This window comes from Leishmania braziliensis, chromosome 23, assembly GCF_000002845.2.
Source record: "Leishmania braziliensis MHOM/BR/75/M2904 complete genome, chromosome 23".
Lineage (NCBI taxonomy): Eukaryota > Euglenozoa > Kinetoplastea > Trypanosomatida > Trypanosomatidae > Leishmania > Leishmania braziliensis.
Window position 1 is genome coordinate 602,965 of NC_009315.2, and position 25,851 is coordinate 628,815.

The 25,851-nt window shown below is 59.7% G+C and overlaps 7 protein-coding genes across 7 annotated transcripts; all 7 read left to right on the forward strand.

The window, feature by feature from the left end:
• Positions 1–727: 727 nt before the first annotated feature.
• On the forward strand, positions 728–1,972 carry LBRM_23_1480 (conserved hypothetical protein; the record flags this gene model as incomplete). The annotated part of the gene is made up of 1 exon (XM_001565170.1): positions 728–1,972. The coding sequence occupies one exon, from the start codon at positions 728–730 to the stop codon at positions 1,970–1,972; it is 1,245 nt and encodes a 414-aa protein (XP_001565220.1).
• A 1,884-nt stretch (positions 1,973–3,856) lies between these two features.
• On the forward strand, positions 3,857–5,059 carry LBRM_23_1490 (mitochondrial carrier protein-like protein; the record flags this gene model as incomplete). The annotated part of the gene is made up of 1 exon (XM_001565171.2): positions 3,857–5,059. One exon carries the CDS (start codon positions 3,857–3,859, stop codon positions 5,057–5,059), a length of 1,203 nt encoding a protein of 400 aa, XP_001565221.2.
• Positions 5,060–8,537: 3,478 nt separating this feature from the next.
• LBRM_23_1500 (putative DNA polymerase theta (helicase domain only)) lies at positions 8,538–15,257 on the forward strand (the record flags this gene model as incomplete). The annotated part of the gene is made up of 1 exon (XM_001565172.1): positions 8,538–15,257. One exon carries the CDS (start codon positions 8,538–8,540, stop codon positions 15,255–15,257), a length of 6,720 nt encoding a protein of 2,239 aa, XP_001565222.1.
• A 942-nt stretch (positions 15,258–16,199) lies between these two features.
• On the forward strand, positions 16,200–16,643 carry LBRM_23_1510 (conserved hypothetical protein; the record flags this gene model as incomplete). Its single annotated transcript, XM_001565173.1, has 1 exon — positions 16,200–16,643. The coding sequence occupies one exon, from the start codon at positions 16,200–16,202 to the stop codon at positions 16,641–16,643; it is 444 nt and encodes a 147-aa protein (XP_001565223.1).
• Positions 16,644–17,374: 731 nt separating this feature from the next.
• On the forward strand, positions 17,375–17,977 carry LBRM_23_1520 (putative Ran-binding protein; the record flags this gene model as incomplete). Its single annotated transcript, XM_001565174.1, has 1 exon — positions 17,375–17,977. The coding sequence occupies one exon, from the start codon at positions 17,375–17,377 to the stop codon at positions 17,975–17,977; it is 603 nt and encodes a 200-aa protein (XP_001565224.1).
• A 3,491-nt stretch (positions 17,978–21,468) lies between these two features.
• Positions 21,469–22,212, forward strand: LBRM_23_1530 (conserved hypothetical protein; the record flags this gene model as incomplete). The annotated part of the gene is made up of 1 exon (XM_001565175.2): positions 21,469–22,212. One exon carries the CDS (start codon positions 21,469–21,471, stop codon positions 22,210–22,212), a length of 744 nt encoding a protein of 247 aa, XP_001565225.1.
• Positions 22,213–24,349: 2,137 nt separating this feature from the next.
• On the forward strand, positions 24,350–25,312 carry LBRM_23_1540 (conserved hypothetical protein; the record flags this gene model as incomplete). Its single annotated transcript, XM_001565176.1, has 1 exon — positions 24,350–25,312. One exon carries the CDS (start codon positions 24,350–24,352, stop codon positions 25,310–25,312), a length of 963 nt encoding a protein of 320 aa, XP_001565226.1.
• Between the last annotated feature and the right edge of the window lie 539 nt (positions 25,313–25,851).

Consider the following 25,851-nt stretch of genomic DNA (forward strand, 5'->3'; position numbering starts at 1 on the left):
GAAGAAATGCAAGAATCCGTGCCGCGAAGCGTGACGAGTGAGGCTCTTATGTCTTCTCTCCCTTCAACTTCCTCTCATCCCGCACATCTCATAGAGACTACAGCCATCTTGCCAGGCGAGAGCGCGCGGTATACGTCTACAGAGAGAGTGTGTGAGACAGCGATGGGAGGAGATAGGCATGACCTTGTGACCACGTTGCCTGCCTCTCCTCCCCGCTGCATTTCCCTCTCCCCCGAAGGCCTTTCGTGCACAGGCGGCAGGCATGAGGCACCGGCCTCGACTACCACAGCGTCGCTGCGCGGTGGTTGATGATGGGGGAGGAGTGGAGCGGATAGGCGCACCCGACTCTGCCAGTGTCCATGTGTGGGGTGTGTCGGTGATCGTGGAGTGTCGCCTTCTTCTTCCTTCTCTTCACCGCGCGTGCGGGCGGCTGCAGGCGCTACCGATGCTTAGCCTACACCACCTCAGCTTTCTTTCTTCCCCTTTATCCTTTCTCATCTTCGTCTTTTGTGCCGCTCAGCTCAGCCTCTATCGTTGGAGGCGTCACCCGCCCACGGAGCTTCTTCCGCTCGGCTTTGGTTCAACGGTGCTCCCTCATCGCAAAGCAGCTCTCCTTTTTGTGTTTTCCCCTCTATCCCATTCGCAGCAGCCGTCGCGCCCGTGGCATCAGTGCAAAGTGAAGCAGAACAGCTGCATGCGAAGGCGCGGCTGCTGCTACACGAGAACGATGGCGGGGCGCAGCTCTCTGATCGCCTCGTCCTCTCTCACTGTTGCGCTGCCATCAATGAGAGCGCAGGCGATGGCGCCAACAGCGGCTTCTTTCTCCGCTCCGCTGCGCACAGCACAACGGCACAAGTCCTTCGCGGAGACGATCCACAACATGACTATCATGCGTATGGGGTCCTCGTACAAGCCCAATAGGTACAGCTCCAAGGACGTTAGCTCAGGCCCGTGGGCCGGCATTGGCCATGACCCTGTCTTCGCCAACTACCTTGCGAACAAGATTGTGGGGCCGCTGCGCCGCAAGCAGAGCAACTCACCTGAGGACTTCCTTAATGTGGACGAGGCTAGTAAGTGGATGGACGCCAAGAGCGCTGCAAAGGTACTCGGGATTAAGGAGGAAGAGCTGCCCAAGTTGACCAAGATGACGCTGGAGGATAAGTTCAGAAAGGAGTACGCGGAACGCACCAATGCGCATCAAGAGGAGGTGGTGATCGCAACGGAGGTTCTTCTGGAGTACCTTGACTCGTCCTTGTACGTGAAGAAGAGTAAGCAGTACTACCGCAAGTTTCTGGAGAACGCCAGGCTTGAGGTGGATGCGGATCTGACCAGAGTGCGGCGCGAGCGAAATCAGTCGCTCATGTGGTGGTTCAGTATCGCTATCACCGGCGCCTGCGCCGTCATCATCTTTGTCGCCTACGCCCGCATGTATGTTACGCGTGACGACATGGCCAGAATCGGTACCAAGACGTCCGAGTACTTCTTGATGACATTTCTTCAGCCCAAGAACCCGGAGCCGAAGCCGGATTACCATACCCGGTACTTCAACACCCCCACCTCCCTGGAGCTGGACAAGAAGAGCGGCCGGTATAACCAACAGTTTCTGGGGACAGAGGAGGCTCGCCTGGCCGAACGCTCCACGGCGTACAGGGAGCAAGAGGAGGCAGAGATTCTGAAACTGTTTAATGACGAGCGGGAGCACAGCTTACGTGACCGCCAGGATGACAAGGCTCGCGAGAGTCGCGTCTCCGTTCACCTTCCCGAAGATATGGAGGGGGCGGCGAGGACTCCGCCGTCGCGGGAGAGCAGTGGCAGGACTGCATTCGAGAGGATAACATTCCCCGAGTTCGCTGGGATGCTGGCCAGCAACTTTGGCGGCGGTTCGCGCTTCCAGCGGTTGACGCAGGAGACGTCGTCGAGGATGGAGCTTTTGAACGTTGCGCAGGAGCGACTCAAGTCATCCCCCCCGTAGCGTCGGTTAGTCGGTGCTCGTGAAGGGGGAAGAGGAGACTAGGAAAAGGGCGTTGGCGGTGATGGTGGATATGACTGAAAGCGCATTACCCCAAGCACCACTTCTCCTTTACTCGGTGTCTCGCTTGCCCTGTCTGTGCCTGTCTTTGCCTGCGTTCCTGCGGTTTGCCTTCAGCACTCATGGCGGCTCGAATGCGAGCGTGAAGGGCGTCGCTGACTCCTTCAGACGATGCCGTGCATGGTTTTCTCTCTTTTATTTGACTGTTGTACTTTTCCTGATGAGGGTGGGCCCCCTCAGTGACGGTGGGCACCTCAGGGTCCAGTGCCCATCCTGTGCGGGGAACCCAGGCAGCCCCCTCTCCCTCCCCCCCTGCCGCTGCCGGCCGACCTCTGGTGGTGGCACACTCAGGCACCTGCGGCGTGGGGAGGTCAGGGCGCTGCATCGCACCGCGCGGTGGGCCTCACGTGCGGTGTGTGGCCGGGCACAGGTGGGTTGGACGTGAAAAATCGTTGTTGTCTCACTGTCGATTATAGGCTCTCTGCGTCTCGTTTGTGCTCTTCTCATAGCGAAGGCAGGCACTCGTGCGCTTACTTACAAAGAGGCGACGAAGAAGGTCTGTGCACGGGCACATGAAGTGCGGAGCTCCCGTGTAGCTCAGGCCTGCTTCAGTCTGACCGCTGGCGGTTGGTGGTACGTCTGTGTGCGTACTTTCACGGCATTGATGACGCCTCAGTGCGGCCTTAGCAGAGACCTCGAGAACAACGAGTGAGGCTTGCTGGTGCTGCTCTTGTGTGGATCGTACGCACCGTGAGCACTGCTTGCTGTGGCATGTACCAGATGGGAGGAAACGGCAACGCAACTCACGTGCAGGTGTGAGGTCAGCGGGGGACGGAGAGCTTCTCAAGCGAGGGAAGAGGGATGCACAACCGCCACACCGCAGATTGTTCGCCATCTTCTCTTTTCGCTGTCTTTTCTCTGCGCGTGTGAGCGCTGAGCTTTCCGGCTGCAGTGACGAAGTGAAATGGTGGAAACCAGGGAGTTAAAGGTGAGCACAAGGCGTTGCGGACTCCGTCGATGAGGCCATCTTAGGGGCCACTGCGTCTCTCTCTGCTGCTGTCGTCCCCTTGACAATCGCAAGGCTTGCTTTCCCGCCTAAGCTACTTTCCTTTGGACCCCCCTGGCCGACCACGCCCGCACCCGCCTCGCGTTGGAGGCGGAACCTCTGACTAGTACTTCCTGAGTCGAGCTAGCAAGCCAAAATGCTGAAATGAATCACCAGGCATCCGGAGGTGCCCCCCGGACATGTGCCTGTGGCTGCGTGCACCGCTGTCCTTCCGGTGGCGGGGTGAGAGAGACCCCCTGACGGCATTGTTCTCTCCTCCCTCTTGTTGGGGGTGAGGGAAGAAGGGATATGTCTGTGCACACGTGCCTGCCCTCTCTCGCTCCTCTAGCGCTGCATTTGCCCCTTCCCCCACTTCCGCAGTGAACTCGGCTGCAAAAAATTATTCTTCTCTTTCTCTGTCCTACACACTTGCACTGCTGCCCAGCGAAACCGTCGCAAAGCGGTTCTCTCCGCTTCTTTCCCCGTCGTCCTAGTCTGTTAGTTTCTCCTCTCCTCTTGTGCTTGACTCTCTTGTGGTTCTCCCCCCCTGTGGGCGGTTCCCTGTGCTACGGCAGCTCCCGCTACCATCAATATCGTTATTGGTCTCCCCTTCCACCTTCCTCACTGGCTCCGCTCGCAAAATACTCCCACACCCTCCCACACACACACACGCGCACGCGCGCACTATACTCGCCTCTTCCCTTTCTCTTGTGCTTTTCTCTTCAAGCCTCCGGAGGGTACTGCAGCCCAAGACGTGGGTACGAGGGGCAGCGCTGTCTAGCATGTTGGTGCACACAGAGCAGCCGTCTTTAGATGGCTGTGTGGAGGGGAACGGGGGCATATCCGCCACGACGCTGCCGCCTGCGGTCACTGCGCGGCATGATATCAAGCCCAAGTCCACGATGACGGATGACGCTCATGGTAGCCGTGGCAGCTACCATATCGACACGCTCTATGCGGACCCCGAAATAACACTCTTGGCCTCCTCTGTGGCCACGACAGTGACCAAGTCGGTGCTGCACCCTCTGGACACCCTCAAGTGCCGAGTGCAGCTGCTGCGCACCGATATAACCCCGCCGACGCAGCCGTACCAACGTTACCAATGCTACCCCAGCCAGCAGCCACCTGGTCTGCTGCGCACTCGTCTGCGACAGCTGCGGCATCAATACACTGGTCAGTGGACACCAGGACACCTCTATGGCGGGCTGCCGGTGAAGCTTCTGTTCTACGTCCCCTATCAGGCCACGTATGTGTTGAGTTATAACTGTATGCAGCGTACACTGCAGGGAATTGATAGAGAGGGGAAGGATGCGGCGGGTCATCGCACTGCAAACTACGTGTGGCACACTGTGGCCGCGGCGGTCTTCGCCGAGGTCGTGAGCGCCGGGCTGCGTGTGCCGATGGAGACCATGAAGATGCGCATTCAGTCTGCTACCGCCCACGGCTCTTTCGATGCACTGCGGCAGTTGTGGCAGCAAGGCTTCGCCTCCTGTGCGCGCCTCGCCGTGCCACAGGTGCTCATGCACGACATACCGTACTCGATCATTCAGTGGGTGACGTACGAGACCCTGCGGCCATGGACCCAGCAGTGGAAGGCACGCTTGGAGGAGCAGAGAGGCGGCACGGAGCTGGCGGCGACATCGTCAGCGTCGAAGAGCTTCTGGGCTCTCTATGGCGTAGAGCTAGCGCGTACTCTTCTCTCTGGCGGCCTCAGCGGCCTCTTGGCGTCTGTGCTCACCGCGCCGCTGGATAACATCCGCGCCCGCGTCGTAGTGGCCACAGTACGGAATCGCCACCTGACGGTCACGGATGTGGTGCGAGACACTTATCAGCGCGAGGGCATGCGCGGCTTCGTGCGTGGCGGTGGCATGCGTGTTCTGTGGGTCACAACGAACATGGCTTGCTACTTCCCTCTGTTCGAAAGTGTGCGCTCGCTGTTGCTGTGGCGTGAAAATGAGAGCCGCCTCACCGGCGCGTCTTCGTGATGAGTAGGGAAAGGGGACAGTGGGAGCGGAGCGGAAGGTGCTCCCACGCGAGTGACAGAGGAGGAGTGCAAGGTGTCCCCTCACACTTCCTGCCTTCCGCGCTCCTCACTGCCCTCGAAGTACGTGAGTAGTGCGTTGCGTCTCGGAGCAATCTTGGTGGCATCTCCCTCTCTCTGACACTCAAGAAGGGCAGCATCACAGGCAATGCGTATATCAGCAGGGTAATAAGTAGACGATAGCAGGACAACGGATCCTCTCCACGCAGGAGGTTGGTGGCGCACAGACACAGCGTTGTGCCCCCCCTCCCCCTCCGCGTGGGCGTGCATGCGTGTGTCGCTTTCCCACTCGCTGTACGGGTCTCCTTCGTGGTAAGCCTGCTTTGAGGAGTCGAATGAGTGCGTATGTGTGCGTGTGTGTGTGTGTGTAGCGGAGAGTGGTGGTGGTGGTGGTGGTGCAGCCCACCCTAAACAATTCCTCTCTGATTTTTTCCTCTTTCGGTTCCGCACGGTTTCTCTCTTTTATTTGACTGTTGTACTTTCCCTGATGAGGGTGGGCCCCCTCAGTGACGGTGGGCACCTCAGGGTCCAGTGCCCATCCTGTGCGGGGAACCCAGGCAGCCCTCTCTCCCTCCCCCCCTGCCGCTGCCGGCCGACCTCTGGTGGTGGCACACTCAGGCACCTGCGGCGTGGGGAGGTCAGGGCGCTGCATCGCACCGCGCGGTGGGCCTCACGTGCGGTGTGTGGCCGAGCACTACTATTTTTTTTTACCAACACTTTACTTTGTGAGGAGGATGTCAGCAGGCAGTGGCACGCACAGCCTCCGGTCATTCCTATCTCTGTTGTACACCGCGGCTATACTGAGGAACAGGGCGAATCAACGACCTTTGGTGCTGTTCAGTTCTATTGCACTCCCACCGCATACAGCGCAGGGGAGGCCCAGCAGTACTGCAATTCAGTAAGAGCAGAGAAGAGCAGCAGGAGGATGGGTATTCGCGTTGAATCATCGGCAGCGATTCGTGGTGAGCTGCTGCGGGATCAGATCATCACCGCAAGTACCTTCGGCAGAGCGCCAGCTCAGGCCTTTCTGCCGACATCACGAGTCCGCACAGCCGTCTACCTGAAGGCAGGCTGCTGGGCCTCCCCGCGCAGGGGGGGGGGGCGGTGCTGGACCCTGGGATGCCATGCGCGGTGAGGCGGCCAGGGGGCCATTATGCCTCTCGAAGAAAGGAGGCAAAAGACGAGATCGGCGTACGTGGTGCGACGCTAGTCCTCGCCGCTTCCCTACGCTTTGTGTGTGAGCGCACTGGAGGGCCTCCACAATCGACTTCCCCGCATATTTCTTTGCTGCTCTGCGCCTCTCAGTTGTGCCAGACTCAGCCGCTCCTCTTCCTCTAGCCCTTCCGCCTCTCCGCATTCTGTCGCTAGGCCACTGCTCCTACATGGCTTTTCATCCACCCACGTTCTCCTTTATGCCTGTAGTGTATCAAACTATGCATTTCTTGTTCGCCTCTTTTGCTTATCGACCTCCTGCCTCCCTCCTCGACCCTCCGTCACCTCCATGCTCTCCGCCTCCAGACTGCGGTCTCAGGGGCCCTTCCCGCTCCGGTGTGAGGTCTGCTACGCGGCTGAGGTGAGGTGTGTGTCTGCCTTGATATCCTTCTGGCTTTCTTTCTTTCTCGGTGAGGCCAGAGAAGGTGCCTTCCTTATCAGTTTGCTCTCGTTGCTTTGCTTTCGCACAGTCGCGTGCTCCTGTTCTGAGGAGTCGACAGCGACAACAGCCCTCCTTCCCCCCTCTTTGTGTGTGTGTGCGTGTGTGTGTCACTCTGCTCCTCTGCGAAGAGCACGCGGCAGTGAAAGGGAGAGGCGCCAAGGGAAGCGAGAGATGGCGATGGTGGTCAGACGGAATCCTGAATGTTCGTTTAACGTGAGTGAGCTCACATCACGAGTCCGAACCGCTAACGTCCCGATCGCTGCTTCACGACGTCCTTCAGTGGAACAACTCCATGGCGGGTAGGCGTACGGCCATTGAAGTATACATCCCTCTCATTGTGCAACGGCCTGTGTGCACTTCTGCACATTTTTCCTAATTGGGGGTTGTTGTGGCACCCATGATGGACTGCGACTGTGCCACCGGCGGCCTCGACGAAGTCTTCCCCAGCCCTCCCCTCGCTCTCCCACTTCGCTGCTGCTAAGCCGTGGCTGGTGCCGCTGCATCGCTTGCCAGATGCGCGCCTGCGGACACTGTGATATGCGCAGACGAACTTTTGCTTCTTCAGACGCATGTGTCTCTCTCTCTCTCTTCTTCCTCTTTTTACGTATCCACAACCACATGGGCACGCACGCACGCACGCATGCACCCCCCCCCCCCCCCCCCCCCCCCCACACACACACACACATCAACACACATCCACACACATGTCATCACGCAGGCGCATCACTTGAGCAGAATTGTCGAGTCTGACTTTTTGAAGGCAGGCGCTCGCTTCTTCCGCGTTTGTTCTTCTCTTTGAACGCGGTGACACAAACCCCTCTGAGACCACCAAGGCGACCATAAACCATCTTCGACCTAACCGACTGGCCCTTGTGAGTTTCTCCCCCCCTCCCCCCCCCTGCGCTCACCCCCATCACTGCTCTTCACTTTTATCAGCTGCTGCTTGGCAATCTTTCCCCAGAAGACCGGTTATCGAGGAAGGGTAAGGAGGTGGTGACGGTGGTGGGTGGCTGCACCACCGTGTGTGCACTGCAACCTCCTTCACTTTCTAAGTGCCGCTACCCGCACAGACGCACAGGTCGGCGCACGCACAAACTTCTCTGAGCTCTTTATGTTTCAGGGAGTAGGCTGGACACACCCACAGAAACCCCCACGTGCCAGCCCATTAACAGCACACCATCAAGCCATTTGCTGTTCTCTCTCTCCTTCCACCGCCCTCCCTCGATTCCGCTCACAAGGGCAAGCAACTTAGCGATGAGAGCGAAAGCGACGACCATCACGAATCACCGCTTCCGCGACTACACCGTCTTGCCCTCTACCCCTGCTCTAGTGGATTCATCTCTCAAGCTCTGCTCTGTCACCCTTTTCCTTTTCTTTCTCTGGCGCACGCCCCGCGTCACAAGCTGGTGTTTGCGTCAGCGGCGCTCACTCCACTCATTTGCATCATCACTGCTGTACTCGTTGCCACGTCGCTTTATCCACGCACGACTCCTGTAGATCGCGCTCATCGGCAGCAGTAGGGCTCTGAAGGAGCGGGCGAGAGGACAAAAGAGGTGGGCACGTGAGCGCAGAGGAGGTGCCGCGCACTCATGCCGCTGGCTGCAGCTGCGAGGTCGAGACTCATGCAGCGGCTCTTCGGAGTGGTGTCAGCTACCTTTCCAGACCCCCTGGGCTCACACGTATTCCCGTCGCTGTCTCTCTGCGCTCTCACGCGTTGGTCGATTCCCCTTTTCGCTCATTCGAACTGGACATCTCTGGGCTCTGCCGAATGCGGCGCAGCATGATGACCACACGGGGGTTTCACGCCCCACGGCCCAGCGGTAGCCACGAGCCACTAGCAGACAACACTGTCTCGTCATCAAACTCAGCTGCCCCACCCCCACCATCCGTATCGACGTCTTGCAAGGCGTCAGCACGCGGTTCAGCTACAGCGGGGGTCTCCTCTTCTCCCCGGCGTAGGAGCAGTGATGGCGGCAGGAAGACGTCTGCCACCACCGCTGCTACAGGTGACACTGCTGTTGGTCCTGTTAACACCACGATCAGTCCGAAGGGCGGCTGCTTCTCATCCCTCCAGGCGCCACGCGGACTGCTGAGCGGCCACTTCAGTGCTAATCATCGGCGGCGCATATCACGGCGAGATGCTCAAGCTATACCGCCTGCTAGTGCGAGCACCGCCGCAACCGCAGCGAGAGTCCCAGCAGATACCACTACAGTAGTCACAGCAGCTGCAGAACACGCGGCCGTGCCCACGAGCAGAGATGATAGAGCCGCCACGCTTGGCAGTGGTGACACGTCTCTGCGGTGCAAGCGGCCTCGCTCACCCTTCCTCGACGACTCCGATGTCGGTGGTACACACGACGGAGACGAAGCGACGAGCCCACGCAGCCGTGCGACTTCTACTCGAAGCAACAGCGTGGGAGACAAGAGCGACGACGCCACGTCGCTGGCACAGCTGCGCATTTCACGGCTTCCTACTGCGCGGCGCTTTTCCACCTCGCACACCCCTCGGACCGTCTTCTACCCTCCCTCTTCAGAGCGGCCTGTGGAGTTCTTGCGGAGCTCACACGATGCTGATGGTGACGGCACCATGGGTGCCCCTGAATCTGTGCTGGAGCCGAGAGTGTCAAGTGCGCCCCTCGCTGCTGGCGTCCACGTGACCTCTGAGCACACATTGCACGTACATCCTTGGGGCTCAGAGACCGCTGTTCTAGGGGGGACTGGCGCGGGCGACGCACTCACACTGGCGCCGACCACGGGCACTCTGTGGGTCCCTGGGTCCAACCCAGCAGTGTGCGTGGACAGGGAGCAGTGCAGCAGCACCACCCCAGTGTCAGAGCACCCCATGACTCCCTTGTCTGCAGTGATGACCGCACCGAGAACAACGCCATCGTCAACGCAGTCTGGAGAGCGCTTTTTGTCGGTATTGCAGTGCCAGCGACGCAACGACGCCACGGCGCTCACCACCGTCCCTCCCTCGCTACCTTCACTGTCGCTGCCGTACCGATCGTCATGCTGCACCAGTGCATCTCAGCTGGTCTCATCGGCTCCGCCTGCCGTGCCGAGCATATCAAAGGCCGCACCATCTGCTCCTCCATCACTCTCCCTGCCACTGCTGCCCTGCGGCCCCACCTCTCCATTGCCCGCGGTGCCGCAGCTCCGTGTGTGCAATTTTGACGCACCGTCTTTCTCTTCCCCGCGTCTCGAGCGTGCCGTGCCGCTTCCATCGCCGTCGTTTGTCGGCGGTACTCTGTCGCCTGCAATCGGCTTGATGCCGGGACAGGCGGGGACCTTTGCCGCTGCTGCAGCTGCTGGCGGAAGCGAGCATCAGTCGCTGTTGTCTCTGGCACCGCCAGCCTCCGTGCTCGACAAGCTGACGTGTGTGCCACAGCAGCAGGAGCAACAAGCGCCGATGATCCCCTTTTATGCACTCGCTGCTGCGGAGGAAGCCGAGAGAGAGGAGTGCGACGAGGTGCTTGAGCGTGAGATGGTCGAGGATCTGCGCATGTCCACGGATATTGCCTTCACCCCGTCCGTCACCGGTAGTGGCGCCCCGCCGCTCTTTTCGCAGTCGTCCATGATCCAAGAGGAAGAGGAGCAAGCGACGGAGGAGGGCGGTGAGGCGGCGGTATGTATGATGAGAGGCCGTGCTGTGGTGGCGGAGCGTGCAGACGACAATAGCGGGCTACACTCTGGCTTAATGTTAAGCGGCCAGGAGGGAGACGCATGCCCTGTCTTCCGTTCCCAAGACGATGCAGCTGGGCAGCTGATCGCTGGGTCACCGTTGTCTCCGCGCCCTGTAGTTACAGGAACGTTCGACCAACATGCATTGCTCAGCTGTGGCGGCTGCGGCGGTGGCACTTCTGCAACTGATTTGAGTGGCGTGACCCCACTGAGCTCGTCGGCAGGGATGTTCAGTCCCTTCACCGGCCCGCCGTCTGCGCTGTCGACGTGGCCGATTCGTGAGGCCACACCGCCACGTTTTCCAGCGGTGTCTGCGTCTGGCGCAGGACTGCTGCCGCTCAGCGCTGCGGCTTCTGGCGGGAGTGGAGACCTGGGCGTTGAGGGGTTGGGACGTGGACGTCATCGCACGATGTTTTCGTTTAGCTCGCTGCGTGCTGGCACCGCAGCTGCTTCACCACTACCCGGTCCCCTTGCTGTGCCGCCGGCATGCTTGCTGCAATCACCAGTAGAGACGGCAGCGGATGGACTGCGTGCGAACTCTCGAGATGTCGTCGTCCCTGCGGCTGAGCGTGCTACACCAGCAGTCCGCTTGCCGTCCTCGGAAGCCTGTACTACAGCGCAACCACCTGATCAGCGGCTGCCGCTGACGTTGGAGGCGGCGCGTGTGAGCACTCCGCGCGATTCTCTGCCGCTGCTGGTGGTCTGTGCAGGTGCAAAGGGCGAGGAGTGCATTGCTCAGGGTGCTTCCCCTACAGGGATTGTGGCACCAACCTCGACGCCGCTTCCGTGGAGCGACACGCTGGCCCCTGCGACTGGATTCCCGACTCTATCGTCGTCTTGCAGCACGGTGCCTCCCCTCTCCGACTCGTACGCCGCTGCACTGCCGTGCCTTGCCGCTGCTTCCGGCAGCAGTAGCGCCACTGCTTTGCCGGCACGCCCTGGCCGCACGTGTTTCACGCTGCACTCCGTTGAGTCAGTGACAGCGACATCTTCTTTCTCTGCCACCGCCACCGCAGTAGCAAAGCCAACGACTGCGGCAGCGGTCGCGTTTACTGGCGCGGTGCCACCAGGGCACACAGAGGCGGCCTATCTACCAAGCGTGAGCTGTTCCACCGGGAGCTACTCTGCCGAGCTGCAGCAGCTGCCGAGACGCTGTTCTGTGCCACCGCGGGGAACAGCGGTACTGGCGGACTCTGCGGAGGGTGCGACTGACGCGACACCAAGCGGTGCGACAAGAGTGCTCAGCTCTATGGAGAGCAGTGATACAACTGTGTGTGCTCAGAAGTCTGTTACTAAGGCACATCCGATGTTGCTTCGGCCAATGGACTCAGTGCCCGCAACGGTGGCTGTGCACCGCACGCCGTCAGCTTCCACAAGTGAGGAGGCAATGGGGAATCGAGGAAATTTCACGCTTCAGCAGTCACAACTACCGCTGCCAACGGCCGCGGTGACGGAGCGGCAGCAGCTGTGGTCGTCGTACAACAACAACCACCCTCCCGCCTCGTTCACCGTCACTACTGTGTCACCGTTCGTGGATCGCATGAACGCTGAAGTACCCAGTGCGATGGCGCCTCAGTCCGCAGAGGCACCGACGGTACACGACGAGACAGCGCAGTCCCACCTAAGAGAGAGTAAGGGGATGCTGTTTTCCTCGCCCCTTTCGCCATCGCAACTGCCTTCGCTTTCCCTCCCGCGACCCACCGCCGCCGCAGACGACCCGGCGGAGCTCTTCTACGATTTACCACGTGAGGTGGGCCACTTCTACGCAACGCGGCGCAGCATCACATCGCTGTACGACTGGCAGCACGACTTGCTCACACTCCCCGAAGTTCGGCAGGGCGGCAGCTTTGTCTACAGTCTCCCCACCAGCGGTGGCAAGTCACTGGTCGCCGAGCTGAGCCTCCTGCGGTGTGTGCTGAACCGCCGCAAGTCGTGCTTTCTCGTCCTGCCCTTTGTATCACTGGCGGAGGAGAAGACGATGGCGCTGCAGCCACTGACGGCTGCATTCGACTTCAACGTGGATGGCCACTACGGCAGCTCCGGTCGCTTTCCGCTTTGCCAGGCCCCTGCCATTTACGTCTGCACGATCGAAAAGGCAAACTCGTTGCTGAATCACATGCTCGAGGAAGGCCGTACAGAGGAGATTGGGGCAGTGGTGGTGGACGAGCTGCACATGGTCGGCGAGCCTCGGCGAGGCGGGACACTGGAGCTGTTTCTTTCCAAGGTGCTCGTGATCAACGCGATGCGGCAGCGGCAGCGTGACTTCGTGGCTGCACCAGCGTCGCAGGGGCGTCAGAGTGCGTGCGATACGGCGCCAGGTCGGCCGGAAGAGTTGGAAGGCGTCGAGGAGAACTTGCATGAGACGGCGGTCCTGACGGGCATATCGAGGGCGGCTGTAGATCCCGGCCCTCTGCAGATCATTGGCATGAGCGCCACAGTCCCCAACCTCCGCACCATTGCTGAGTGGCTCCGTGCGGTGTGTTTTGAGTGCAACTTCCGCCCCGTGCCGCTGCGCGCCTACAGCGTCGTTTGCGGCCTCGTGCTACGCGATGGTCATCACAACGAGCGCAACCTCAGCGGCAGCTCCACCACGCAACATCTTCTGGAGCTCGCGACGGAGGTGCCGGATGCGTCGGTCCTGATTTTCTGCGCAAGTCGTCAGCAGTGCGTTGACACTGCGAGGGGCATCGTCAACTACCTCAAGGCTCAGGCCATTGCCAGCCAAAAGATGCCGTCCGCGGTGATGGCAGGTTGTAGCGATGTGACGGTGGAGGCACAACACGTCTCTGCTCTCGGCGTACCTTTCTCAAGCTTAATGAAAGGACAGGCCCCAGCGGCTGCGGTGGCAGCGGTGCCGCCTCAGGCCTCGCCTGCGATCAAAAGCCTCCTTGCGGACCTCGAGGCCCTCACGCACTACGAAGCCTCACAGCTCAGCGAGGTGATTCCCTTCGGGGTGGCGTTTCACCACGGCGGTCTCCTTGCCGAGGAGCGTGACCTCATCGAGACGGCGTTCCGCCGCAATCATATCCGCATCCTGTGCTGCACCTCTACGCTGGCGGCTGGTGTGAACCTGCCTGCGAGGCGGGTGATCATCAAAACACCGTACGTTGGCCGCGAGTTTCTCACGAAGTCGCGCTACCTGCAGATGTGCGGTCGTGCCGGTCGAGCTGGGTCGAACACGTACGGTGAGTCGTTCCTGCTGCTGAGTAGTCGTGATCAGGCGCGCGGCCACGCTCTCATGCACGCCTGCGTGGAGCCATGCTGCAGCCAGCTCCTGGAAGACAACCAAACGTTCACCCGCTCGCTGCTTGAGTGCGTTGGAGTCGGGCTGGTGGTGGACCGTCAAAGCGCCTGCCAGTGGAGTGAGTCACTGCTGAGCAGGTGGGCGGTGGGGCCGGTGGACACGGTGTGGCAGCCGTTCATCGCTGCAGCTGCCACCTCATCTGCGTCCGCGAGCTCTAAAGGCGCCTCTCCCACAGCGGCCGCGAATGGCATGCGCGGAAGTGCCGCTGATCTTTTCCACGCTTCACAACTTGTCTATGACGATGACAATGTTGCTGCACAGAGCTCAGAGGGCAGCCGGTCGGCGCCTGCGCCTCCTGCCCCACTCCCCTCCCAGTCCGCCTCGCCATCTCTTCCGTCTCTGCCGTGCGTGCCGCCGGCTGCCATGAACGCGATGGTACGCGCCTCGCTAGCCACACTTGCACGTTGCGGCTTCATCCGCATCGTTGATGCACGCAGCGACAGCAGCAGCGGCAGCGGCAACGACATCCGCTCAGTCACCGACACTCGCGCGGATGGCAGTGGCAGTACTGCTACTGGTGCGGCAGCTGAAAAGACCAGCGGTTCCGCATCGAGTGCCGCTCTCGAGGCGTTGCTGAGCCGCGTATTCGACGACAGCCATGCAGATGCTTCAGCAGAGACGCACAACGCCTGCCACGTGCAGGTGCTTGTGACACCGTTCGGTAGCTCATCTGTTCGCTCATGCTTTAGTATAGAGGAAGCTCTGCTGCTGCGCGACGAGCTAGACGAGTTATGCCACACCGGTCTCATCCTCTCTGACGACCTGCACCTTTGCTACTTCCTCACGCCTCTGCGGGAGGTGGGGAAGTGCGACTGGGAGTTACTGCGGCTCATGATGTCCCGCATGAGTGACAGTCGTCAGCGCATTGCGAGCCTGCTCGGGGTCGATGCCTTCTTTGTCGACCAGCAAGCGATGGGCCTTGGCGGTCCACTGGAGGCCACCGACGAGGGTCGACGGCGCCTTTTCACGGCAAAGCGGTTCTACGTGGCGCTGATGCTGGCGGATGTGCTGGCTGAGGTGCCAATGGCAACGGTAGAGCAGCGGTATGATGTGAGCCGCGGGCAGCTACAGAACCTGATGCGCTCCGCTTCGATGTTCAGCAGCTCCATCACGAGTTTTTGCCATGCGATGGAGTGGTTTTCACTGGAGGCGGTGCTCTCGTCTTTTGTCAAGCGACTTGGCTTCGGTGTGAAGCCGGACTTGCTGCCGCTGATGGAGGTACGTGGGATGCAGCCACCACGGGCGAGGGCGCTGTGGAACGCCGGCTTCAAGAGGCTCGCTACAATTGCGGCGGCCGACGCGGAGGACATGGTGTCAAAGGTGAAGGCGATGAACCCAAAGGACAGCAAGACGGCGAAATTTTTTACGAAGCGCTCGGCGTTGATGACTATTAGGGAAGCGAACCTCGCCTTGCAGTCGCAAATCCAAGAGAAGAAGGGCGAGCTGCAGGAGCTGGCGGTTCGTTGGGGCGGTGGCGGAGTTGGCCTTCGTGGTGTGCGCTGAAGGAGATCAGGCAGAGGGTGGAGACGGAAAGGGATTGTATTTTTGGACGTACCGTGGCGCCTGGAGGTAGTGAGGGAGGGGGAGGATTGTGTGGTCCCGTGCCGCACCTCGTGTACGTACCTTGTTAACGGTAGAACTACCCCGCTTGCTTTTGTGCTGACTCTCGTGTCGGCGCCCCTCTCCTTTCCCTCCCTTCCTCGTCGTAGTACGCATCGCACGTCTATTGCGCATCGCTTTGTGTGCCTCTTCGACAGATCCCCAAACGAGAGCGATGACGCGAGCTCTCCTCCTCTCTCCGGGTGTGCAGGTGTAGATCAACCAGAGACATGAGGAGGTGGGCGAAGGAGGAGGGAAGCGGGTGAGTGCGGTGTGTGTGTGTGTGAGTGCTCTAGCCTGTGAGGCGACAGCACCAGCGCTGGCGCCTCTCTCTTTTGCTTCCTCAAGATGGGGGGGGGGAGGGTGGGGAGGGTACAGCAGCGCATGGCAATCACAACGCCTTTGAGCACTTTCCCATCCGGCACCACCTTGCCATTGCCTCTGCAGCCTTCTTCCTTCCATGAAACCCCTGAGCATCTCGGCCTATTCAGCTGCATCTTGTGTTCCATCAGAGGACAGGACTGGCGCCTCATCTCTGTTCCCCAATGTCTTGCGGCGTACCCCCCTCTTCCCCTCCGACTCCGCACGGTTCTCTCTCCTGCGACTCTTCTTCGCTCTACTCTTCTCCTAACACCGCCAACTGCCACACCACCCCCTTCCCCTCTCTTAGATTCAAATACTCACCCATACCCGTGCAGCTGGCGAAGTTCATCTCAGTGCCTCTTGCCGAGCACGCTCAGACAGTGACCCTTTCCTTGCCGTAGGCGCCACCGGATTACATAGTCCTGCATCATGCTGTCTTCCTCAAGTAGCGCTGCTGCGCTGTGGAGTGCGTGCGGCATCGTCATGGTGGTGTGTGCCTTCTCCATCGCTTTCCTCTTCGTCACCCTGTGGGAGGTCTGCCGACACGTCAGCGTGATCCAGCACAGCGCTGTCGCCCTAACCCTAATCCCGATAGCCTTCTTTCTCAGCAACGTCTTGTGTACTTCCTATAACGTACTGGGCGGCACTCTGCAGACGTTCGCCAAGGAGAACGCGCAGGCCCTCCCAGAGCCGCTCTTCTACGTAATTGCGGCCATCCGCCCGCTTGCAGCGCAGGCTGGCTTGACGGACACACTGTGGATGGCATGCCTGCTGTTTGTTGCCTATGGTGTCACGAAGGTGTGGCACCACTTGATTGACATTACACGACTGCTGAAGGCATCACGACGACGGTTGCAGCTGCCCGAGTTGCGCGAGCTCCGCCGGCAAGAGGCGGCGGCGAAGGCAAAAGTGGAAGGAAGACATTGATGGGCTTATCTATACTTGTGTAGGTGCACGGAGAGGAGAGAAGGAGAGGGGGGGGGAAGTGTGTGGAGTTCCAGGGCTTCGGCCGTCGTATTGTGCAAGTCGAACTTGCACCTTTCCCTCCACACCCTCTCTCAGCTGTGCATGGGGTGCGCGCGCACCTCACGCACAGCTGAGTTCGTCGACATCAAAGCAAAGAAATGAAGCGCGTGTCATCCTGCTGGGACGTATCGCTACACCTCTGAAGGCGTGTGCGCGCACCTCACGGGCATTTTCCCATTACGCACTCGAAGTGAGTCATACGATCAAGCGGTTCCCTTGTCTCGCACTCTCTCTCTTTCTCACGCACCCCTCTTCTTCCTCTCTTCACCTCGCAACACTCCAGTCGTGATCACTCCTGTGCGCGCGCATCTGCACACACCCGCGCGCTTAGGTGTGCAGGGGTTTGAGTCTCACTTTGTTCCTCGTTTCTTCGTGTAGCACCTCAAGGGTGACAAGCGGGGCATCTGTGGCCCACGCAGGGCTGCAGCTCTTCTTTCGCTTTGTGCCTAACGGCGCTGGCGGCATCTGTTGATTATGACTCGCTCGCCCACTCGCTCGCCCACTCGCTACAAGCACATCAGTACAGCGCCCTTCAACTCTTCTCCCCTTTTCACCCTTCATTATTTTGTTAGCCTCCGCCATCGATACGCGGCATGACAGCGACGCGCGTGGTAGACTTGTACGGCGGTGCTATGCGCATTTGCCTCCCTCAGACGATGGTCGACGTCTCCGACTTCCGCCAAGTGCCGGATAACCAGGAGGTGTACGCGGACGCGAGCACGGGGACCTCCGTCATCGTGGAACTGCTCAGACGGCAGACACATGTCCGCAACACCGAGGCCGGCGTCTTCTTCTATCATGACCTCGCCAAAGACAATGGGTGTGCGCCGGAGAGCATCTCTCAGGAGGAGACCTCCACGCTCCCACCGTCGGCGTACCCGCACCTGGTGGCATCGGCGTCTTCAGTCCCACCCGCTGCATGTGGCTTGGCGGCCCCGCAGTCATGCGACTTCGCGTGCCTCACGACAGGGCTGCAGCGCATCTCCAAATTTTCAAATGAGAAGGGGAAGGAGAATGACATATTTGTTGGACTGGCAGTGCTGCGGCTCACGCCGCCTGTATCGACGGAGATACTCGTCTCAGTGTCGTGCCCGGCATGGCTGCACCCTGAGAGCTCAGAGGCAAGGGTGGTCAAACGACTACTCACCGAGCAGGAGCGCCTGCAGTTGCTGCACACGGCGGTCGCCTCGCTGGAGGTTGTCGAGTGGGGTCTGTTCGTGCCCGAGGAGGAGTAGCAGAGCTGTAGGCGGTGATGCTCTGTAGCGAATACGGAGGGGAGGGGGGTTCGGCGAGGGGCTTGTGTGCTCCAGCCATGGTGTGTCTGTGCAAGTGCTCGTATGAAGGGAGAGAGACACACAAGCATGAAGACAAACCTTTGCACCACCGTAGGTTACCTCCGCACCGTAGACTCACCTGGTGAACCGTTACCCGTACGTATCCCGGCATCCTTCCCTCCGACTTCGCCACCGCGCCGAAAAATACACACGCCATCACACCGACATCATCACAGAGCCTCGGCGGTGCGAGGAGGGCCCTCCACCTCGCTGCCTCATCCCTCGCGCGCTTGTAAGTGAGCACTAAGCACGCAGGGCTTCCCTTTGTATCCTTCCAATGCAGCCCCTCTCCCCCTCTCCTCCGCCGCCCACTCTCCACAGCGTGAGGCCCACCACGGCGGCACTCCACACGCACAGACGTGCGCCGGGCAAAGGTTGCACTGCACAACGGGGAGTTTAGAGATTTGCTCAAAGGAAGTCAGTTCCACGAGGCTGTCAAGTCCACACCGACGCTCTCGAGCTCTCTGTTCGTGAGCTACGCGAGTGTAGCGCTGCTCCTTGCTGATTGTCATCATCGCCTCCGCCTATTGTCCTCCTCCCACTTTTTCGGCGCCCGTCCCCCCGCCTCGTCCTCTCTTCTCGGTTCTCAGCGCCGCATCCGCACAGCAGCCACTTTCGCACTCAGCGGCACAACCGCATTTCACTGAGGACGTCGTTCCGTAACTCTGCCGCATCCACAGGTAGCACTACCAGCTCGTTCTCCATTTCTCTATGGCGGCACGGGAGGTGCGTGTCTCGCCCGCTCACCTTCCCCGATTCATCTGTTGACTCTAGCTGGCATCCGCTGCTGCCCACCAGCGAGCACCGCCTCTACTCTTCTCTCTCTGTTGTACCCGCTTGCTTCCCTCTCTCAATGCGTCTGTGCTTGCGTGTGCTCTCTTCTCCTCCAGTGTCTTCTCTCCGTCTTGCTCACTCGCTGTGAGTAAAGCGGGTCTGTCGATGTGTCGCGTGAGCTTTAGGGTGTGTGTAGACAGTTGCGGCTGTCGGGGAGGTGGCAGAGGAGGGATGAGGACTCTCGTATACGGTCTCTCTTGGAGAGTCTTCTCTCCTTCTCTTCTGCAGGTGTGTTCCCATCACAGCGCTTGTCTCTCTCTCTGGGCGTGTGCTTTCAGCCGGTCAGCTGCTTATCGGGCTGTGACTTGACGCCATTACCGCCGCCACCACTGTCGTCCGGATCCCCTTCACTCTCTCCTTCATTTCTCCCTGTATCCCCGCTGACGCCTGCTGCTCTTTTGCTCTTTTTCTCCCTTTCTCTTCTGCGCGTGTTTGCCCGCCTCTTTCCTCTGCTGAATCGACTACCGCCTTCATTTCCCTCACGGCTGATATGGCTGCTCACTGTGTGGCGCCCCCTCTCTCGCGCTCTGTTACTGCCCTCCTGCATCCGTCCGCCCCCCCCCCCCCTCCCTCATCGCCGCACACGCCAATTGTCATCGCTGCGTTTACTCCCTCTTTGTGCTCTTCTATGCGTCTCACTCTTCTGTTTTTTCCACATGCGCCTGCCACTGCAATGTATGCACTCGCAGGCACATGTTGGACCGCCTGTGCTCTTATGCGCTCCGATCGCTTCTCGTTCTTCCTCCTCTTCGCTTGTCCGATTCCGGTGCCCTTGTGTCTCGCTGGTTGTTGGGCGAGCTGCGGTGGCAGACACCGGATCCTCCAGCTGATCGCTGTGCCTGGCGCACCTCTCTCCCTGTTCCGTGCCCGCTCCATCTCACTTCTCTCCTGCTGATTCTTTCTCTCTACACCTACCTCCGAAACAGCAGCACATCACGACGTCCCCCTGAGCACTGATGCGCCTATGCGCTACGTTGGCATCACCGCCTGCTTGATTGTCTGTTGGAGCTGCATTCAGGAATGTGTGGCAGAGGAGGAGCGCTGGACCTGCAGAGAGACAGCGAAGGGCGGATCTCTGGGTGTAAGTGGGACTGAGCCGCTGTTGGCGCTTGACTAATGACATGTCCGAGTCGTGAAGACCGCTCCTCCTTTACTGGAGCCTGAGCAGCGAAGCGCCGGCGGGCATCAGTGGAGCGCTGAGTTGATAAGACGCTCTTAGGCGTACTCCGATCCACCTCATGTCCGCCTGCAGAAGTGCATGCACTGATGCGTCCCTCCCTTCGCTTACTTCTTACCGCACCCACTCAGAGGCGTACCGGCACGGAACGTGAGCTGAGCGGGGAGAGGACGCGGTGCAGTAGTCACCGCAGTTGAAGCCGCCCACTCCCTAACGTCTTCTCAGTACTCCACCAGATTTTGCACGTTGCTGTTGAGGCGTACTTCCTCTTCTTCTTTCAGTGTGTTGCAATCAGCGTGCCTCTCTGCGCAAGAGCTCGTGTGCACATGTATGCGGCGCGCTTGGCGTGGGGGGAGGCTTGGTGGCTTCTTGCTCCCCAATCTGTTAGAGCCTGTTTACCGCCTCATGCTCTTTCTCTCTTTGCATCTGGTGTAGATTTTGCTCTGCGCCCCCCCCCCCCCCCCCTCCCGCCCGATCTAGCGCGTTGAGGCAGGAGAAGCGCACGCATCTCTCTCCTAGTTGGTCTACCAACGCGACGATGGGGGCTGTGCAGTGATGCATGGGGGTGATTGTTGGCTATGCGCGCTCATGGCGCGCTGAGAAGGTTGGTTCTTCCGAGTGCTTCTCCTCGATGTGCATCCTCATGTTTGGCATCGTTCTTCCAGTGGCCTCTTGTGCGGAAGTAACAGGTGTCGTGCTACGCTTTACTGGCACTATCACCACTCTTCCTTGCCTCTCCTCTCCCTCTGTTTCAACTTTTCCTCTTATCATCGTTGTGCGTACTTGCCTGTACGCAATGCTGGCCGTGATGATCGTCGCATGACTCTCATGCGACTACTCCACTTCTGCGTGTGTGTGTGTGTGCCCCTCCTTTCTCCTTCAATGGCGGCGTCATAGCCTTCATCGCCTATTCCTTGCCCGTTCTCTGTTCTTCGTTTGCGCGTGTGACACGAAAGACGCATGCATATCAGGTCACACCCTTCGTGTACCATCATCGGCTGTGCGTAGACATTCCTGAGCTCCCGCACGCACGCCTGTGCGTCATTTACTCGTCTGCAGTCCCATAGCTCCTTAGGCGTCGTTTTCCCGTTGGCTTATTTCCCCTCTTCCCTTTGACTGCGCAGCCGCCACAGTCTCGAGGCGCTAAGGCATCCACATAGGCTTCTCCGCGTATTCTGCCTCTCTGCAGACGCCATCCTGTTTCTCTCGACTTCTGGCGTCATCACAGGTTTGCGTGCCAAGCGTTGTTCTGCTGGGGCCCACCTCACTGCCGAGTCTTCTTCCTCGTCGCACCCTCTCTGTTCTCAGCGAGTACGCCACCTCATCCCTCACCGCTGGATTCGTTCATTACATCATTCCCCCTGTGCCGCACAGCTCGAAGATGCTGCGAAAGGTGGCCACTCATCCGTACAAGACGATGGTGCGCCGCATGGCCGCCACGGACGCGGCTGCGAAGTCGCATGCGAATAAGGCTGTCCTTCAGCTTGTTCGCTTTGACCCCGAGACGAACTCGTCGCGTGTGGAGAGCTATGAGTACGACAAGCACCACGAGTATATGGTGCTGGACCTGCTGATCGCTGTCAAGGCTCACCAGGACCCTACCCTAGCTTTCCGTAGCTCGTGCTGCGAGGGTGTGTGCGGTAGCTGCGCTATGAACATCAACGGTATCAACTCGCTGGCCTGCATTACCTTTGCCCAGCACGTCACGACGGTGGGGCCTCTGCCGAACTTCCCGGTGATTAAGGACTTCGTCGTGGATCTGCGCCACTTCTTTCAACAGTACGCGTACATTCGCCCGTTCGTGCGCAATGCGAACCTCCACAGAAGTCAGGTGGACAGTATTGTGGAGCGCTACAACACCATCTCTCGTGTCCTGAACGGCGTCAGCCCGTCTGAAGGGCAGGCAATGGAGAAAGTGCAAGAGGAGCTCGCATCTGTGCAGAGGAGGGAGACGACGGTGGCGGCGCTGCTGCGCATTGCGGACGCCGCCGTGGATGCCGGCAACGTGACGCAGGCGCTCTCCGTGCTGGAGAAGGTGGAGCAGCATGGCGTCGCGCTCGATGCGGCGAAGGTGACAGAGATGATCGAGCGCGCCCTTAAGAACTTTGCGGCCAAGTCCAAGTGAAGAGTGGAGGAGAAGAGCAGTAAAGCACAAGAAAAGGAGCGGGGGCAGGGGGCCGGAGATGGCTGCAACACGTCTCAACAGCGTTAGGGTCTCCCTTTTCCCCTCCTACAGGCGGCGACTTACGGAGCGCTCTTGTACACGACTACGCACGATACGGGAGGCAGGAGAACAGAGGGATGGGCGGTGTCTGCCTCATTTGCTTCCCCTACCCCCTGCCCTCGGAGCATCCTCAGTGACGGTGGGCACCTCAGGGTCCAGTGCCCATCCTGTGCGGGGAACCCAGGCAGCCCCCTCTCCCTCCCCCTGCCGCTGCTGGCCGACCTCTGGTGGTGGCACACTCAGGCACCTGCGACGTGGGGAGGTCAGGGCGCTGCATCGCTACGGGTGTCGGTGGCCAGGACGTGGAGGGCACTGCAGCAGCCCGTGTCTGCCGCTGCTTCGCACCGCGCGGTGGGCCTGTGACGCGCCGGCGGAGAGTGAGGCGGAGGAGCGGTGGGCCTCATGTGCTGTGAGTGGCCGAGCACGGGTGGGTTGGAAGTGCGTAGATTCCGCCTGTTTTGTCATCTCCGCGCGCTGCGGGCCTCCTCCATTCGCCACTCGTGCGCTTATCAGCGATGGTTGTGTGCGTGTCTGCTTGAGCGGGGGCGTGCGTGCGTGCGTGCGGGGGGGGGGTCGTTGCGCCTGTGCTCTACTTTTCGTCTATTTCCGTCAGTTTGCTTTATTTATTGGGACGCCTTTCTCCCGTCTCCGTCACAATCGTGAGGGTCGCGCTCTTCTGCGTCGCTCTTCTCCTTATCTCTGTTCGCTCCCTCCCACCCTCCCTCTCTCACGCACACTCAGTGGCTGGGGGCTACCAGCCACCGTCGCTGGTGCCCACGCTTAGTGTACGTTGGAGTGGGCCAACGTGCGGAGCTCCGCCCATCGTCGCGCAGGCGTGAAGTAGCGTAGCATTTCTCTTAGTTCGTATAGTTTTCTTAGCTCGCGCGCAGCGCACAGACACGCCAACGCATGCCCGCCTTATGAGTCAAAATATGTGAGGAAGTTGGGGTGAGAGGAATGTAGCAGAGAGACGCGGGTATGCCCGCTGCCTACGCGATTGTGCGTCGAGGCGTGCTCTCGGGGTTTGCTTAGCAATGGAGGCTGGAGGGGATGATGGCGTGGCGAGCTGTTACTCAGCTTGTCCTCACTTCCCCTTTCCCACTCTCCATGCTCTCACTGACGCTCAGTGCGAGCATCACCGATCGTACCGACAAAGTGAATGTACGTGAGCGCGCGCCTTTCTCTTCAAGAGGGTTGTCTCATTTTCTGTGTGAGCCCACGCAACGGGCAGCGCGCCACGCGGATGTCTTCATCGATGGTGCGCGAGGACACACGCTCCACCTCCTCCAAGTGCTGTTTCAAATGCCGCTTCTCACGTACTGCTCATCTCCGTTACTGCATGACCGTGTGCGCTGTCCAACGTTTACCGCTCCTTCTCCAGGCGCAACATCAGCATCGGCATCCTCCTCTTCCTCCTCCTCCTCCTCATTCTCTCTCGCGCTCCATCTGGCTTGTTTTCTCTCTTTCGCACGTGTGCTTTGGACATCACCCACCTCCTACGCATCCACCCCCTGCACACCCTCGTATGCTCTGCTTTGGCGGAGGTGGGCGTCATCTCTGATGGTCCTTGTCGCCGTCAATTACGCAGTACACATCCACCCGTAGGTGTCTCTACCAGTCGTTTGAGAGCAGGTCACCTGTGCGCTCCTTTAGTCCCCTATTTTCAAACCCCCCCTCATTCGTGCTTCAGCACCTTCCCTCAGCTTGGCACACCTCTGTCTGCAGGCCTTTCTCACCCCCTTTCGCTGACTGCGGCTCTGATCGTCAAGGGGCGGCGCTTTTCCATGAACGCATTGCACACCTGCGGACAAGTCCTCTCTCTCACTTGTTCCACCTCTCTTTCCTCGCTTCCCCATTCACGTCATAACCCGCACACCTAACTGCTCCCTGCGGTGCCAGTACGATTGCCTGTTGTTCTCATCTCCTCTTTTCTCCAGTGCTGTTAGCCATTGTGCGCTGTTGACTCGTTCACTCATTTCTACCTTCCGGTGCTGGCGTTGTTGCCACCAAATCTTCGATCGTGAAAAGCGACCTCGTAATGTGCAGGGGCAACATACACACAGTGAGGCCCCGTACCTGCTGCGAGTGGTGGTTGCTGTCATGCAGCTACATCCCGTGTGTGATTGCCATGGCTCTAATCATGGCCAACACTTTTCCATACCACCTTGTCTTTCTCCCTGTGCTCCGCATTGCGTGCGAGATCGGCAACGCGCACTTCGTTTACTACTACTACTGTCTGGTGGTGATGATACTTGCTGAGGCCTTGGTGTACAGCAACCTCTTTCTAGTCATCTTCACCTGCCCAGGCTTCGTGCCGCACGAGCCGTGGGTGGAGGCGCCGGTGTACCAGGGCCGGTCTGTCAGTGACAACCCGTATGAGGTGTTTGAACTTGATCGGCTTGGTAAGCTGCGCTACTGCAGCTTCTGCAAGCAGTTCAAGCCGGATCAGGCGCACCACTGCCACACATGCCGCTGCTGTGTCTACCGTATGGATCACCACTGCCCCTGGATTAATAACTGCGTCGGACGTGGAAACAGCAAATTCTTCCTCCTCTTCCTCGGCTACATCCCTCTCGGGGCCTTTCACATTGTGGCCACGACGCTCTTCAGCTGCGTCTTCCACTTTCCAAACTTCTTCTCTAGAGAAATGCCGGACAACTCCTTGACGAGCATCGTCCTCCTCTTCTCAATGCTCTTCTCCTCCATCATGGGCTTCTGCTTCCTGGTCTTTGCGGCACACTTCTTGTTCATGGCGTACCGCGGCCAGACCTCGGTGTCGCGCATGATTGCCTCGAAAAAGCACCCGGATACGCTAGAGGAAGTCCGCAAGCGTCAGGCAGAGGATCGCACGTTCTACATGTTTGACCTCTTTGGCAGCGATCAGCGGTGGTACAGGATGATGCTCCCCTTCAAACCTGACCACGATCTCCGCCGCGCGCCACACGGCTACCTGCGCCGCTTCGGCGGCGCCACAGAGGTCGCCTACCTGAGCCTTGTATAGAGGATGTGTATGGCTGGTGCACCGATACGCGGAGCTGTCGTGTGCGTGACGGGTCTCAGTGCATTCTTCCGCTGCTGGAACCACTGGCGTCGAGGGTGGTGACGGCGCACGACTGGCATGCACGTGTACGCCTGTTTGTGGGCATGTGGACGTAAGGCAGCGGCGCCTCGTCGCCGCTGCCGCCGCCCCCCTTCGTGTTTCCACGGCTCACTTCCTCACGTCGCTGATGGGGTCGCTTTTTTCCGTGATTTCATACCCCCTCTACTTTGTTTATATCGCTCCCCTGCCGGTCATCAGCACCCCTTTCGCTATTTCTTGTTGCTCAGCGTGTGTGTGTGTGTGTGTGTGTGTGTGTAGGCCGTGATGACAGCTCTGACGCCTATGCAGTGTGTCGTGGCGTGAGTCATCGTCATCAATCTCGATACTCCCCTTTTGTGTGTCTGTGTGTGTGATCCCCCGACTCGGAGGGACGGACGTAACGCGGGGGTGTTGAGGGAGGGGACGAGAGGGGCTCTGCGTGCACTTGTACACATGCCGGT